A 15,334-nucleotide genomic window follows, 5' to 3' on the forward strand; every position below is an offset into this window, starting at 1 on the left:
AACCGTGAAATTTCATAAAACAAACTTTTATGTAACTGAAGGATCCTTCCTGGGACTAGTTAATTGCCTTTACAAAAAAAAACACAACAGAATAGAATGAAATTCCAGTGTTCCAAATCAACTTGTTACACATCCATATAAACCCACAGTGTCCTGGCAAACAACATGCTTTCATTTTCCGTCTCATCCTAGAGCTCGAATCTGGATTCATTTCAGCAGAGACTCCACAGGCAACAGGAAAGACTGTGGCATCAAAATGTTCATTTATACTTTTGTGGTAGTTCAACAGTGGTCTTATTTCTGGGCTAGCTTGCAAACCATACAAGGTTGGAAGCATCATAACTTAAATGGGTGCTAAGACTCAAATGAGAAAAAATAAAGGGGGAAAAAAAAAACGAAAAGAAAGGAAAACCTCTGGGAATAGCCAAGGCCTTTAAAGAAACCGTAAGAATGCCAACAGTATTGAAACCCCCTTTTTTAAAAAGGGGATTTTTTTTTTTTTGGCTTAAAATATTTCACTCTAAATGAAACTTATGTCAGCTGTCAATGAAAGAATGTCACTAATACACTGTGGACACCTTTTGCAATGTAAATCCATGCCCTTTTTTTTTACATGGTGAACTTCAACCTAGCAATTATTACAACAAATGTTATAGTCTAAAGCTCAAACACATTTTAGCAATTTTGAAACTGAATTGCATGCAAACCAAATAAAATGTACATCGTAACACACATTCCCACCTAAGACTGTGGGGACACTTGAGCCTTCCGCATCGACCTCAGTGCCTTTTCACGCAGGTGCTTTTCTAAGTCATCGAGGTTGTCTTCGGGCTCGCTTTCGGTCTCCTTCTTAGGCTCGGGCTCCGCTTCTGGTTCCCCCTGTGCTGATGGGGTTGTGGGAGCAGCAATGGCTGCAGGGGTTACAGCAGCCGCAGCGGCTGCAGCCACGGCCTTTTCCTTCTTGTGTTTTTTGTGCTTCTTGTGCTTCTTATCCTCTTCGTGTTTCTTGTCCTTCTTTTTCTTCTTTTTCTTTCCACCTCCTTCTGGGTCTGAGTTCCTTGCCGGAGATGGGCTTGGTGTTGGGCTTTTAGCCTTTTTGACCGGTACCGCTGGTGACCAGTTGGTAGAGGGTGACTGAGACTGGACAGGAGGCTGAGGTGCTGGGGGTTTTTTAACTGCAGGCTCAGGAGATCCTGAGACAGATCGGGAGGATGAAACCCTCCTTAGGGACTGAGGGCTTGGTGAGGCAGCCTTCTTTGTCTTTTTGGGTTCCGGAGTCCTGGAGACTCTCCTAATGGGCCTCTTACTTGGAGATGGGGACTGCCTTCTTTGGGGTGATGATGATGCTCCTCTTCGAACAGGTGGAGGACTTGAGGAGGTCTGAGGAGCTCGAGGCCGTGGTGAGGGAGAATGGCCTTTGTTTGGTTGTGGTGACCGGGGCTCCCGGGTAGATCGGCTCGGGGAAGACCCTTTCCTATGCTTTGATGATAACGAAGGCGAACGTCTCTGGGTGACCGGGGAGCTTCTTTGGGAGGTGGAGAATGGGAGACCCGGCGCTCTGGTGGTGGAGATGGCGATGCCCTACGTTTGGGAGGGGGAGGGGGAGAAGCCGTTCTTCTCTTTGGAGGCGGAGAAGGAGAGTCTCTCCTCTGTATTGGAGGAGAGTAGCTTCTTGGGGAAGGTGAGCGGCGCCGGGGGGGAGGAGAAGGAGTCCTTCGTCGAGGTGGCCGTGTGGGAGGCCTGCGCCTTCGAGGAGGAGGGGCAGGAGAAGGAGAACGGCGCCTTCTGGTGGGTGGTGGGGAGGGGGTCCCCCTCCGACTACCACGAGGGGAAGTCTCTTTCTGGCGCTTTCGAGGTGATGGAGAGGCACTCCGGGAAGGGGAATGTCTCCGCCGCCTGCCTACCTCACCGTTCTTCACATGGGACCTTTGGGGTCGCTCATCTTCTGAGGAAGAAGAGGAGCCAGAATCAGATGAAGACTGCTGGTTCCGTCGTCTGTACTGACGTCTCTGCTGCACAGAATCTGCGGCAGCCATTTTGCCACCTTTATCTTCTTCCGGTTCAGATAACTCTACTTTTCTAGGCTTAGGTGCTGGTGAAGGGGACTCTCTTTTCTCAGTACCTTTGTGTTTTGTCACTTTACCTGAAGTTCTCCCTGGAGAGCCAGAAACACGACTTTGTCTTGTACGGTTTGACCGCTGGGGTGTTGGGGAATGACGAGTTTTTGGCGGCGGAGTTGCTGGAGGTGACGGCCTATGCCTTCGCCTCGGAGGACTTGCTGAAGGAGATAACCTACGAGTTTTCCGAGGGGGGCTGGATGTCCTCTTAGGAGGCTTCTTCGGCGGTGACCGGGAACGAGACGAAGCAGATGACGAACTACTTCCGGACAAGGACGCCGATGAACGCCTTCTTCGTCTCCCTGGAGAGCTACTTCTTCTAGGCCTGGGTGGAGGTGGCATTCGTCTTGGTGGAGTTCTTCTTCGAGGAGATGGCCGCCTTCTCGGGGAGTACGATCTTGATCGGGATCTATGACGCCGTCTAGGTCGAGTATGAGAAGGAGAGCGAGACCGTGTCCGGGATCTTGATTTGGAACGTGACCGAGATCTCGGTCGGGTCTTCTCCTTCTCCTTTTCTTTTTTGGAATTTTTCTCCAGAGGGCGCGGTGTATCTCGGGATAGGGAGCGATCGCCGAGCGAGGCAGCAAGATGGCCGCGGGATTCTTCCGCGGAACGAGTGCAGAACGGGATAATCGGTTCAGCAACAAACAGAAGAAGTTACTGAAGCAGCTGAAATTTGGAGAATGCCTAGAAAAAAAGGTGGATATGAGCAAAGTAAATTTGGAGGTTATAAAGCCTTGGATAACAAAACGAGTAACGGAAATCCTTGGGTTTGAAGATGATGTTGTGATTGAGTTTATATTCAACCAGCTGGAAGTGAAGAATCCAGACTCCAAAATGATGCAGATCAACCTGACTGGGTTTTTGAATGGAAAAAATGCTAGAGAATTTATGGGAGAACTGTGGCCCCTGCTCTTAAGTGCACAAGAAAACATCGCTGGAATCCCTTCTGCTTTTCTAGAACTGAAGAAAGAAGAAATAAAACAAAGACAAACTGAACAAGAAAAGTTGGCATCTATTGAAAAGCAAGATGAAGACAAGGGTAAGAGGGATAAGGAAGAAAAAGAAAGCAGCAGAGAAAAAAGGGAGAGGTCTCGAGCCCAAGAAGACGCAAATCCAGATCTCCTTCCCCTAGAAGACGATCTTCCCCTGTCAGGAGAGAGAGAAAGCGCAGTCATTCTCGGTCTTCCCGCCACAGAACCAAGAGCCGGAGTCCTTCCCCTGCTCCAGAAAAGAAGGAAAAAACTCCAGAGCTCCCAGAACCATCAGTGAAAGTAAAAGAACCTTCAGTACAAGAGGCCACTTCTGCTAGTGACATCCTGAAAGTTCCCAAACCTGAACCTGTACCAGAGCCTAAATGTTTATTTATTTTTGAGAGAGAAAGAGGGTGGGGCAGAGAGAGGGAGACTCAGAATCTGAAGCAGGCTCCAGGCTCCGAGCTGTCAGCACAGAGCCCGGCACGGGGCTTGAACCCACAAACTGTGAGATCGTGACCTGAGCTGAATTCAGATGCTTAACCGACTGAGCCACCTAGGCACCCCACAACTCAAATTTTTTAATGGGCAAAATAGTTGAACACTTCAGAGAAAGTTTATGTATATTAAATAAACACAAGAGAATATGACTCACATCATTACTAGGGAATTTAATGCCGCAATGAGATTATCACTCATTAGAAACCTATCAGAAATGCTACCTATTAGAATACCCACCTATTAGAAATGGTAACAACAGGGGCGCCTGGGTGGCGCAGTCGGTTAAGCGTCCGACTTCAGCCAGGTCACGATCTCACGGTCCATGAGTTCGAGCCCCGCGTCAGGCTCTGGGCTGATGGCTCGGAGCCTGGAGCCTGTTTCCGATTCTGTGTCTCCCTCTCTCTCTGCCCCTCCCCCGTTCATGCTCTGTCTCTCTCTGTCCCAAAAATAAATAAACGTTGAAAAAAAAATGAATAAATGTTTAAAAAAAAAAAAAGAAATGGTAACAACAAACAGAAGAAGTGACTGATGATATTGAGTGCTGGTGAAGAGATATATGGAGCTACTGGAACTCCTACATTGCTGGTAGGGAGGCAAGATAATATAGTCTGGAAGGCAGCTTGGCCCAGAGGGATGACTTAGGGGTAGCCCTTCATGACCCTGAGGGTTCGCCAAGGGATTCTTAGAAGAAAGAGCAACAGAGGAAAAAACAAATTGGACTTCATCCAAATTAAAACCTTTTGTGCTTCAAAAGACAAGAAAATTTAAAGATACCCCACAGAAGAGGAGGAAAATATTTGTAAATCGTATGTGGTATATATATATATAGAGAGAGACAGAGAGAGAGAGAGAGAGAGAGAGAGAGAGAGGGAGAAGGGGCGGGAGGGAGAGAGAGAGAGAGATAGAGAGAGAGAGAGAGAGAGAACTCACACATACAGATATATGAAGAACTCTTACAACTCAATAAATAAGAGAAGGAGCCCAGGTTCTGGCGGAGGAAACCTTATTGCTGATAGAAGTGCGGTGTATATTGTCAGTTTGAGGGACTGCACCCCTGAGAAAGGCTCATAAGTTGTGTTGCCTAGATAGAAACAAACATAATCATATCTCATAAAGACACTTGAAAAATTCTTCAGTAAAAATGTTTATATGAAACATTTAATGTTTCATATAGTAACGGCTATTTCATATAGTAATGGCTATAGATTTCATCTATTTTGAGGGCTATTGTTTCATAGTTTTTAACTCATCTAAATATCTCAGCGTGTGTGTTTATGACATATATACGCTATGTTCTTCAAGGTATATATGTATACATAAGTAAACAAGTAAATTGTGTATTTTACACATAAAATAATTATTTATAAGTAGACAATTATGTGTAAAGAATTAAAATATTTCATCATGAAGACTCCCGATCATAAAATGGGAATGATGAATGTTTATGTGTCACACTCTGGTGGATGTACAAGTTACGAAAGATGATTCGTGGCTTGTCCCACTGCGGTTTACGGCCACATCAGTAGTGTTCTCATGTATACGGTAGGCACGTTCAAAGTTGTGTGTGTGTGCCGTGTGCTGGATCGCTGGTGTGGTGCCCCTGTCAATCACTGCCTTGAGAATGTAGAGACCCTGACCTCCCTCTATATTCCCATCAGGCAGGACATGTAGAAAAACGTGCTCAGCGTTCCAGGTCAGGGACTCCAGGGGTGACCAAGCTGGAGTGTCTCCCTTGTAAGCAAAGGTGTCCTTGCACGCTGGCCATGCAAGGAGGGGACGGCCCAGGTAGTTGTTGGGTTAGTTGCTCTAACAGCTTGCTGCACGTAGATCCCAGCGGCGATACTTTGTCCATTTGGTCACTGCCGGACTCCCTGCACACACGTCCCCCCAGGAAGCCTGTCTCCCCGTCGTTCTCTCTAGGTCCTTTCTTTGGTCTCACTGGACCATCACCCACCACTGGCTTCGAGTCAGCTGGGGTGAGGCCACACGCTTTGTCAATATGAAACTTGTGCATTAATTAGAACTTGCGATGTAGTACCGGACTCCTAAAGCCATCAGGAAGATAGTCTCCTGCTTTTGAAATCAGTCTTCACGATAAGGATGGACAGAGGCTGACGTTTATGGATTTCTAGAGTGTACATTCACCGTGTTTGGTAATTGTTTTAATCTGAGTGTCTTTTGGGAACAGAGATTATGAAGGCATCTTTAGTAACCCACAGTTTCCCTGTTTGTAAATAACCACATGAAAATATTTCAGAGCTATCCGCTGAATTTCACATTTTAATTTTGGTCACCATATTTTATAATCACTAGAGTGCATGTATGCATAGGAGCTTAAGTGGCAATTTACATATAGGGCTCACACTCACATCACCTGCAAGTATAGACAATTTAGAACAGGGGCGCCTGGGTGGCTCAGTCAGTTAAGAGTCCGACTTCGGCTCAGGTCATGATCTCGTGGTCCGTGAGTTCGAGCCCCGCATTGGGCTCTGTGCTGACCGCTCAGAGCCTGGAGCCTGTTTTGGATTCTGTGTCTCCCTCTCTCTGACCCTCCCCCATTCATGCTCTGTCTCTCTCTGTCTCAAAAATAAATAAACGTTAAAAAAAAATTAGAACAAAACAGAGCATAAGACATTCACAACCTCTTGAAATCAGCCATTCTGAGATTACTCTTTGTTGAACACACTGGGTGCATCTTGAGATCACAGGAAGTTCTATGTTATGATAGGACAGATTCGTCTATAATATTCAAACTTTGATTAAATAAATTAGTGAACACTTGAAAAAGAATGGATACTGTCAAGTTACATATTAACATCCTTTTATTTCCACAAAATAAAAGTATTATACACCCCATATTTAAGATTTTTTTAATATTAAATCCTTATTCTCAAATTTTAAGTAATTCACACAATCGCACACTGTTAATGTATTCTTCCCTTGTAAAAAAGAAATACTTTATTCGATTATTCCAGTTAGTGTCTACTAGACTCTTTTAATCTAAAACATGTGGCCTGAATCTTACAAAATGTTCGTAAGTATTAATACTGTTGATTTTCAAGTTTTAAATAGTGTGTGACACTTCCATGTACACTTTTCCTTCCCACAGTTGTGCAGCACTAATTGTTTTGGAAAACTTTCCTTTGTGCATGTGCTTATCCAGTTAGAACATTTACCACAAAGATAGGACAAAGAAATTCTACTACCCGGTTGATAAACTGGTGATCGAATAATAGTTTTATAAAGCTGGTGGATGAATTGGTCGGGAACAGTGAAACAGTGTAGTACATCAAGGTCATCTGCTCAGCTGCACCCTTGGTTGCGGGGTCCACTCCGGAGCAATGATGGCTGCAGAGAACTCAGCTGACCTGTATGGGCCACAAGTCTGCCTTTACTCTGTGGCCCTGGCAAAGAGTAGGTTCGTTTGTTGTGGGTGACTGAGCTCATCATGAAGAGTTGTGGGAAGACAGACCCTGAGTTAGAATTTAAAGCATAAATGACGTTTTTCTCTATGTGGCGTGTTGTAGACTCTGAGTCTAGAGATCTTTCTCGTCCAGCACGAAAGCAGGACACAGGATTAAAATGCGAGAGATGGCTAATGTCCAGGAGGAGACAACAGCCCCGACTAAGGGTCCTTGCTCCGTTTTAATTAGGATCAGAAGGCTCACAAACATGGTGATGGACGTGCCCAAAGAGACAATAAATCTGTGAATATTAACTCATGGGCATGAGGGAAAGAGGGTTTTGAAGATACACGGTGTTAGGGGTTTGGGTCAACACAAAACAAAATCCTGGTGCTGAGCAGCAGACATAGGCGCTGCATGTGCGTATCTTACCAGCCTAGGGGACAAGAAAGACAGAGCGTGCTACCTCAGGGTCACCAAGGCCCCTTTCTTTTGCTAATTAGCTCCACTTTGGGCAACTTTCGCCCGCAGTGGTCTATAGCCCTGTTTACCTGTTTACCTAATTTGGTCCTTCCTTCCTGTGAAAGCAGCTTTCTGCTACAGTACTAAATTGGGGGGCGCTTTCGCCCTGAACACCTAATCTTGTTTACCTCATATACCTCTGCATTGGGGCCTTTGCCCCGCCCTCCCTATCCTGGGGCTTTGGCCCCGCCCTCTCTATCTTAGGGCCTCGGCTGTTCTCTCCATACCTATTTACCTAACCTTGTTACCCAAACTTGGGTGTGAGCATCCTCTGGCTTTGTAATTCTTCATGCCTTGTTAACCCGTCCGTGCAGGCTCAGGGAGTTCCTAAGCTTATCCCCACAGTGGCAGGGCCTGAGAACATGCACATTTTCCCTTGAAACAGCAAAGTAAGTCAACAGAAAGAAATACATGTATGCTCTTATTCCATTTGCCTGGTTCTACAATTTGAGCTGTAAGAGGATTATTCTAAAATTGGCTTAGCATATAATAAGATTTATATTTAAAAGTATATTAGATTTTATATGTATTATAAATTGTATGTATGATAAATGTAAATTATATTAAAATATACGTTAAAATTTTTAATTTAACAATCATATTAATTAGTGCTAGTAAGCGTGATTATTGAATCTTAAGGGTACCTGGGTGGCTCAGTCGGTTGAGCATCCGACTTTGGCTTAGGTCACGATCTCACGGTTCATGGGTTTGAACCCCGAGTGGGGCTCCATGCTGTCAGCGTGGAACCTGCTTTGGAGTCTCCGTCCCCTTCTCTCTCTGCCCCTCCCCTGCTTGCATTGTCTCTCTCAAATGAAAACTTTAAAAAAAGTAAAATTTAAAATTTAAAACAAAGCTTATATCCAAAGTTATATTCTTCTTTTTAATTTTAATTTTAATTTGTTTAATGTTTATTTTCGAGAGAGGAAGAGAGGGAGACAGAACACGAGAGGGGTAGTGGCAGAGAGAGAGGAAGACACAGAATCAGAAGCAGGCTCCAGACTCCAGCTGTCAGCACAGAGCTCGGCGCGGGGCTCGAACCCACAGACTGTGAGATCATGACCTGAGCCAAAGTTGGACGCTCAACTGACTGAGCCACCGAGGCACCCCTAATTTTTTTTATTTTTATTTGAGAGAGAGAGAGAACAAGAGAGAGAGCAGGGGAGACAGAGAGAGAATCCCAAGCAGGCTGCATGCCCACTGCTGAGCCTGACTCGGGGCTTGATGCAGGGCCACACGCGGGGCTCGATCCCACAACACCAGGATCATGACCTGAGTCAAAATCCGGAGACAGACGTTCAAAGGAGTGAGCCCCCCAGGTGCTCCCTTGTTATTCTTCTTAAGTTGAATCAGAGAGGTAGACAAGGAACATCGGGAAGTAGAAGGCTATGACCTCCTGAGGGAGAAAAATGCCCTGGGTTCCAAATGTTCCAGAGAATGAGAGTCGCTTTCTTTTTTTCTTTTTTTTTTTTTAACGTTTATTCATTTTTGAGACAGAGAGAGAGACAGAGCATGAATGGGGGAGGGTCAGAGAGAGAGAGGGAGACACAGAATCCGAAACAGGCTCCAGGCTCTGAGCTGTCAGCACAGAGCCCGACGCGGGGCTCGAAATCACGAACCGTGAGATCATGACCTGAGCCGAAGTCGGCCGCTTAACCGACTGAGCCACCCAGGCGCCCCGAGAGTCGCTTTCTGAAGACACAGTGTGAGCCCCTGAGGGAATTTTTCCCTGGGACTACCAGCCCAAGCGGCTCAGGTGAGCGTGACTCAGTAGTCAGCCTGGGACACAGGTGTGTGCAGTGAAGGTGCCACAAGCACACACGTGCACACGCACACACCTTATCCCGCTGATCCGGTGTGCCTCGTGGCATTTTACCATCACATCGTGAATAGTTTGCACACTGATTTTCAGAGTAAGAGCCAAAGTCATTGTGTTCTCAATCGAATGGCTTTCTCGGTGCCATGAACATTTTGTACAAAATGCTTTGTGTGTTAGAAACTTATTATTTTTAATTTTTTTAAATGTTTATTTATTTTCGAGAGAGAGAGAGGAAAGGAGAGAGAAAGAGTGTGAGAAGGGGAGGGGCAGAGAGAGAGGGAGACACAGAATCCGAATCAGGCTCCGGGCTCCGAGCTGTCAGCACAGAACCTGACACGGGCTTGAACGCATGAACCACGAGATCATGACCTGAGTCGAAGTCAGATGCTCAACCGACTGGGCCACCCGGGCATCCCTGTGTGTTAGAAACTGCTATTTTTTATGTTTTATGTGCACCCTGTTGGATGTTCTCGAAGGTGCTAAAGGGGAGCTCTGTGGCGCACGAATGTCAGCCTGCTTGCCTTTCCTGCCCTTGGCCTCTCCGAGTCGTCACCGGGCCGTGAGAGAGACTGGGCACGTCCCAGCCCTGAGCCCCTCGGGGCCGATGTTTAAGTAGGACACCCGTTCCTGATGGAGGGCAGGGTCAGGGCTAGAAATCAGGGCACAGTCAGGGGGCCCTGAGGGGAATGGCCGGGGCTCCCTGGTTGCCTGTACCCTGGCCCTCTGTCTGCAGAAGCTCCCTCTTGCCACCAGCCCAGGCTGTCCTCCCCTCCCCCGGGCAGGCTCTCCAGGGCTCCACGGACTTCTGGTTGGTCTTTCCTCCCCTCTGCTGCTCCTGGAATCAGACTTGAAAGCAGGTATCGCCACGATTTCAGCAGCTGGGCTGCAGACCCCCGCTCCCTGCCTGCTGGAATGAGTCAGGAGGGGAAACGTGGCCCCTAAAATGCAGGAGCTGCCTGGTGCCCTGAGCCTGATTTCGGCTGGGGGTCACTAGCACATATATAGAAAGAGTATGTCTGGGGGCATCTGGCAGCCTCAGTCAGGTAAGTGCCTGACTCTTGATTTCGGCTCAGGTCGTGATCTCACGGGTTTATGAGTTCGAGCCCCACATCAGGCTCCCTGTTGCCACACTGGGATTCTCTCGCTCCCTCTCTTTCTGCCCCTCCTCCCCCGCCCCCCTCAGAATAAATAGATAAACTTTAAAAAACAATTTAAAAAATGGTATATCTGCACGTACACAAGCATAGCCACAATAGCTTACTGTCAAAACTTTGCTGTGTTCTCACGTTTTATTTTTATTATTTAAAAAAAATTTTTTTTTATGTTTATTTTTTGAGAGTGAGAGAGCATGAGTGCGGATGGGGCAGAGAGAGGGAGACACAGAATCGGAAGCAGGCTCCAGGCTCCGAGCTGTCAGCACAGAGCACGACGCGGGGCTCGAACCCGCGGACTGTGAGATCATGACCTGAGCTGAAGTCGAACGCTCAACCGACTGAGTCACCCAGGCGCCCCATTTTTTTTTTTTGGAAAGTTTTATTTATTGAAGTAATAAATACTTACTCTACACCCAAAGTGGGGTTCAAACTCACAACCCTGAGATCAAGACCAAGAGTTGCATGCTCTTCCAACAGAGCCATCCACGCTTTAAACGTTTTAAAGAAACAAGTGTGTGTTGAAAGCCGTGAGTACCGAGGCGGGGACAGCAGGCTGGTTCTGGAGCCAAGACGCACCGCCGTTGTCTGAAGGACCAGGGGAGGCGCCCGGCCGCAGGGGCTACAAGAAACCGAGCACCGGGTCTCGGTGCCTGGGTCCCGAGCTGGGCCCTTGAGAAGGCCGGAACCACCCCCGCCCCCCACCCACCAGTGGGATGTCAGGGGAGCTCTGGTTGGGAAGGCGGCCTCCCCTCCTACCCTTCTGACTCAGGCTGGGGGGTGAAGACAGGCTACTTGTGCCCCTCATTAGAGGAGCAGTGGCTGGACCCCACGCCCATTCCTCCTCCTCCTTTCCAGCCCCGGGGCCCACTCAAGTGAGGTGGAGAGGCAGGCAGAACTGCCCGGCCCTTATCGCCGGGGCCCCTCTGCACAGAGCCCAGCAAGGTGGGTGATGCTCTCCTTCCCTGCGTGCTGGAAGACGGGCTGACCCAAAGGAGCTATGGACAGGAGGTGCGGGGTATGCACTTGCTCAGCAGGGCCTGGTCCGTGCTGTCCTTCTCCGGTGACCTGAAGGACAGCGTGTCCAGGCAGCCTGACAGCTCGGGGCGGAAGGCACAGGGGAATGTGGGCACTACAGGGAGGATGCTGGCGTCTGTAGCGTCTAGAAGGCCGTGCCTTTGGCCGGCCACCTGAGGCCCCCAGACATGGTACCCTGCTGAGGCTTCCTCGGCCCCCCGGCGCGGGGGGGGCAAACCACAGGGAAGCAGTGAACACGGAAGGACCAGGGCACAGGGGCCAGGGATGGCTGCCCATGCGGGCGTCTGCCATCAGCCCGAGCGGCACTGTGAGGACCGAGAAGGGGAAGGAGCCCCCGTCTGTGGAGTGGCGCTCTGGGTCCCTAGGTCCTTTTGCTCTGCAGTCACTGAGCAGGTGACCTCCCGTGGTCCCCGCACTCACAGTGACACATCTCGGGCTTGAGGTGGGGGCAGCGGGCCGGCTGTCAGCAGACAGCTTGTACAGCGACACAGCCACACGGGAGGTGTCCGGGGCCAGCACCAGTCTCCAAAGCTGCGGGTCCCCGAGGCACACCGCGGGGCCTGAGGAGGGTTGCGTCACCTGCCTGAAGTCTGGGGAGGCTCTTTCTCCTTGCCTGGCCCCCGCTCAGTGTGGGGGTGCCCCCAGGCTGCGGTTCCCGTGCGACAAGAGGGCAGAGGAACCACTTAAATACCTCTGGTGCCGGGGTGAGGCCGGTGACGTGGCCTACCTTCGGATAGGAGACCAGGGGTTTGCGGGCAGGTACGGGAGGAGGAGAAGGGACAAAGGAGACTCCAGGTGGAAAGGACTCAATCCCTTGTTCTCTTAGTGGAAGGGACAGGGCCCAGAGTTGGGAGCGAGCGATGGAGGTTAGCCTGTAAAGACTCCAGAAAAACATCTGTGAGGGACTGTGCCAGCAGATCCTGCCCTGCCTCAGTCCCATACAGTCCCTACTTCGGTCAGCCCCTTCCCCAAGGGAGCCTCGTTCCTGTTGGCGCAGAGTGGGGTTTAGACACCTCAGTGTGGATGCGGGTGTGCTCACTGCTCCTGAGATGTCATTACTGCTAAGCCATTTTATTACTATTATTGTTACCATTATTATTACTAATATAAGTAGGCTTCATGCCCAGTGTGGAGCCCAATGTAGGGCTTTAACTCATGACCCTGAGATCAAGACCTAAACTGGGATCAAGAGTTGGACACTGGGGCACCTGGGTGGCTCTGCTGGTTGGGCATCTGACTTCGGCTCAGGTCATGATCTCACAGCTCGTGAGTTCGAGCCCCGCGTCGGGCTCTGTGCTGACAGCTTGAAGCCTGGAGCCTGCTTCCGATTCTGCGTCTCCTTCTTTTTCTGCCCTTCTCCTGCTCGTGCTCTGACTCTCTCTCTCTCTCAAAAATACATAAGCATTAAAAATAATTACTTTAAAAAAAGAGTTGGACACTTAACCTACCTAGCCACCCAGGAGCCCCTAGAACAAGGCCATTTTAATGGACGGAGCTAAGACATAGACACACATGCACATATAGATGTCCATTATGAATGCATGTTAATATTCTAACCCTAATCTAACCTCATGGGACTGGCCTCCCCTTCTCTCTTCAGGGTCTGTATCTGCTTCCTCCCACAGGGAAAATCCTAGTTCCCACTAATATTAATCATTACTCAGTTATTTAATCATGTGTTCAGTTATACAACACAAAAGTAATTTTAGAATTTCTATGCCCATGCTACTTCCAAAACAACCAAAAATAAGCCTGGCTTTAGGAATTCTTCCCGCTCATAACAAAGGTACTGTACTTCGATCTACTTGGACGGCTTCTTCGTGTTTCTGTATTTCTCTTCTGTGATCATAGCATTTGTTTGAAATACAGTGAAGTCTGTGCTTTTATTTATTTATTTATTTATTTATTTATTTTTTAAATTTTTTTTTTGAACGTTTATTTATTTTTGGGACAGAGAGAGACAGAGCATGAACAGGGGAGGGGCAGAGAGAGAGGGAGACACAGAATCGGAAACAGGCTCCAGGCTCCGAGCCATCAGCCCAGAGCCCGACGCGGGGCTCGAACTCCCGGACCGCGAGATCGTGACCTGGCTGAAGTCGGACGCTTAATCGACTGCGCCACCCAGGCGCCCCTGTGCTTTTATTTATTTATTTGGTGCTTTTATTTTTGTATTCAATTTTAAATGTTTTAAACCCAAATTTGTTTATTTAATATATGAATATTAATATTTGTATAATATTAATATACATTGTTTATCTAATATACAAATATTAGTATTTGTATAAATATATAAGAAATATATAAAAAGTTCTCAAGTTAAAACTGTTCAAAAGTAGGGGCTCCTGGGCGGCTCAGTCGGTTAAGCATCCGACTTCGGCTCAGGGCATGATCTTATGGTTCATGTGTTCGAGCCCCACGTCGGGCTATCTGCTGACAGCTCAGAGACTGGATCCTGCCTGCTTTGGATTCTGTGTCTCCTGCTCTCTCTGCCCCTCCCCCACTCACACTCTGTCTCTCTCTCAAAAGTAAATAAACACTAAAAAAAAAAAGTATACTCAGATTAGTTATTCTTTCTCTTACCTTTCTACTACATTCACAGTCACCTCATGTAGGAAACCTATTTCATTGGTTTCTGGCTATTTTTCTATTGTTTTGCAAAAATAAAAATAAGTAAGCATACGTATCTTTTTCCTGTCTCCCCTTCTTTCTTAAGAGGTATACTTAGTATATATGTATTAGAATATTCATATTCTATAGTACTATTCATAGTAGGCAAATATGGGGTCTATCAACAGTAAAAAAAATAATGGGATATACACACAGAAGAATTCAGCAATGTGAATAAATCATCTACGACTAAATGCACATTATGGATAAATCCCACAGCATAAGATTAAGTTAAATAAGCATGTTACAAAAAAAATTATACCGTACAATTCCATTTATATAATGTTCAAGAAGGCACAGCTCATCTGTGGTGTGAGAAATCAGGACACTGGTGACTCTTGGGTGGGGGAAAAGACAAAGGATGCAGGAAGTGTTCTGCTAAGGTTAGGTTTCCTTAACTGGGTGGTGGTTACAAGGGAGTGTTTTGTTTGTAGGAAATCACCAAATGTACATACATGTGCACTTTTCTGTATATATGTTACATTTCAATAAAAAGTAAAGAGGGCATTCTGGAGTATTTACAATTAAAGGAGATTGGGCTGGAGATAAAATCACTCTGGGTTTCTTTCATCGGGTTATCTTTACGTCACAGGTGGCTTTTGTGAGTCTTGAAAGATGAATGGGCTTTTCTCCAGGATCAGGTAGGAAAGGGGGATCACTTTGGCGGTGGTCTCCTGTTAGTGATCTCCCAGGCCCCACCACTGACATGTCCTCACAGCAGGTGAGACCCAGCTTCACACCCTCACTGGACTCAGCCACTAAGTGAAAAGTCTGGTCCCTGACCAGACCCACTACTGGCTGATAGAGCTCTCACCTCTGACACCGGCCCCCATCCTGCCAGCTGCCAGATTCATTACCGACCACCCCCTTAACTTCTAACCCGTGGGACTGAGGCACTTCTTTCCCAGGAACCTAATGAAAGCTAAAACGAAGCAGAGATACATAAGAGCACTGATTTCAGCAGGCCGTGCCAAGGTCGCTGCTACCCTCTCCTTGCAGCGCCTGCCCACCTGTCCTGAGGGTAGCCAGGTCCTGGGGATGGCGGGGTTCTGGAGTAGCCAACCCTGGGGGTACCCCGGTCCTGCGGTAGCCAGGTCCTGGGGTACCCAGTCCTGGGGGTAGTTGGGTCTTGAAGTAGCCAGGT

The 15,334-nt window shown here is 47.8% G+C and overlaps 1 protein-coding gene across 1 annotated transcript in view; it reads left to right on the forward strand.

The window, feature by feature from the left end:
* The first annotated feature begins 2,705 nt into the window (after positions 1–2,705).
* GOLGA3 (golgin A3) overlaps positions 2,706–15,334 on the forward strand; it is a 38,181-nt gene continuing 25,552 nt past the window's right edge. The window contains exons 1-3 of the mRNA XM_086683337.1: positions 2,706–2,977; positions 11,344–11,430; positions 12,169–12,282. Of these exons, the coding sequence (XP_086539463.1) occupies positions 2,706–2,977; positions 11,344–11,430; positions 12,169–12,282 (473 nt within the window). The remainder of the gene's footprint in view (positions 2,978–11,343; positions 11,431–12,168; positions 12,283–15,334) is intronic.

Source organism: Puma concolor, chromosome D3, assembly GCF_028749965.1.
Source record: "Puma concolor isolate L17-30 chromosome D3, mPumCon1.1.hap2, whole genome shotgun sequence".
Taxonomy (NCBI): domain Eukaryota; kingdom Metazoa; phylum Chordata; class Mammalia; order Carnivora; family Felidae; genus Puma; species Puma concolor.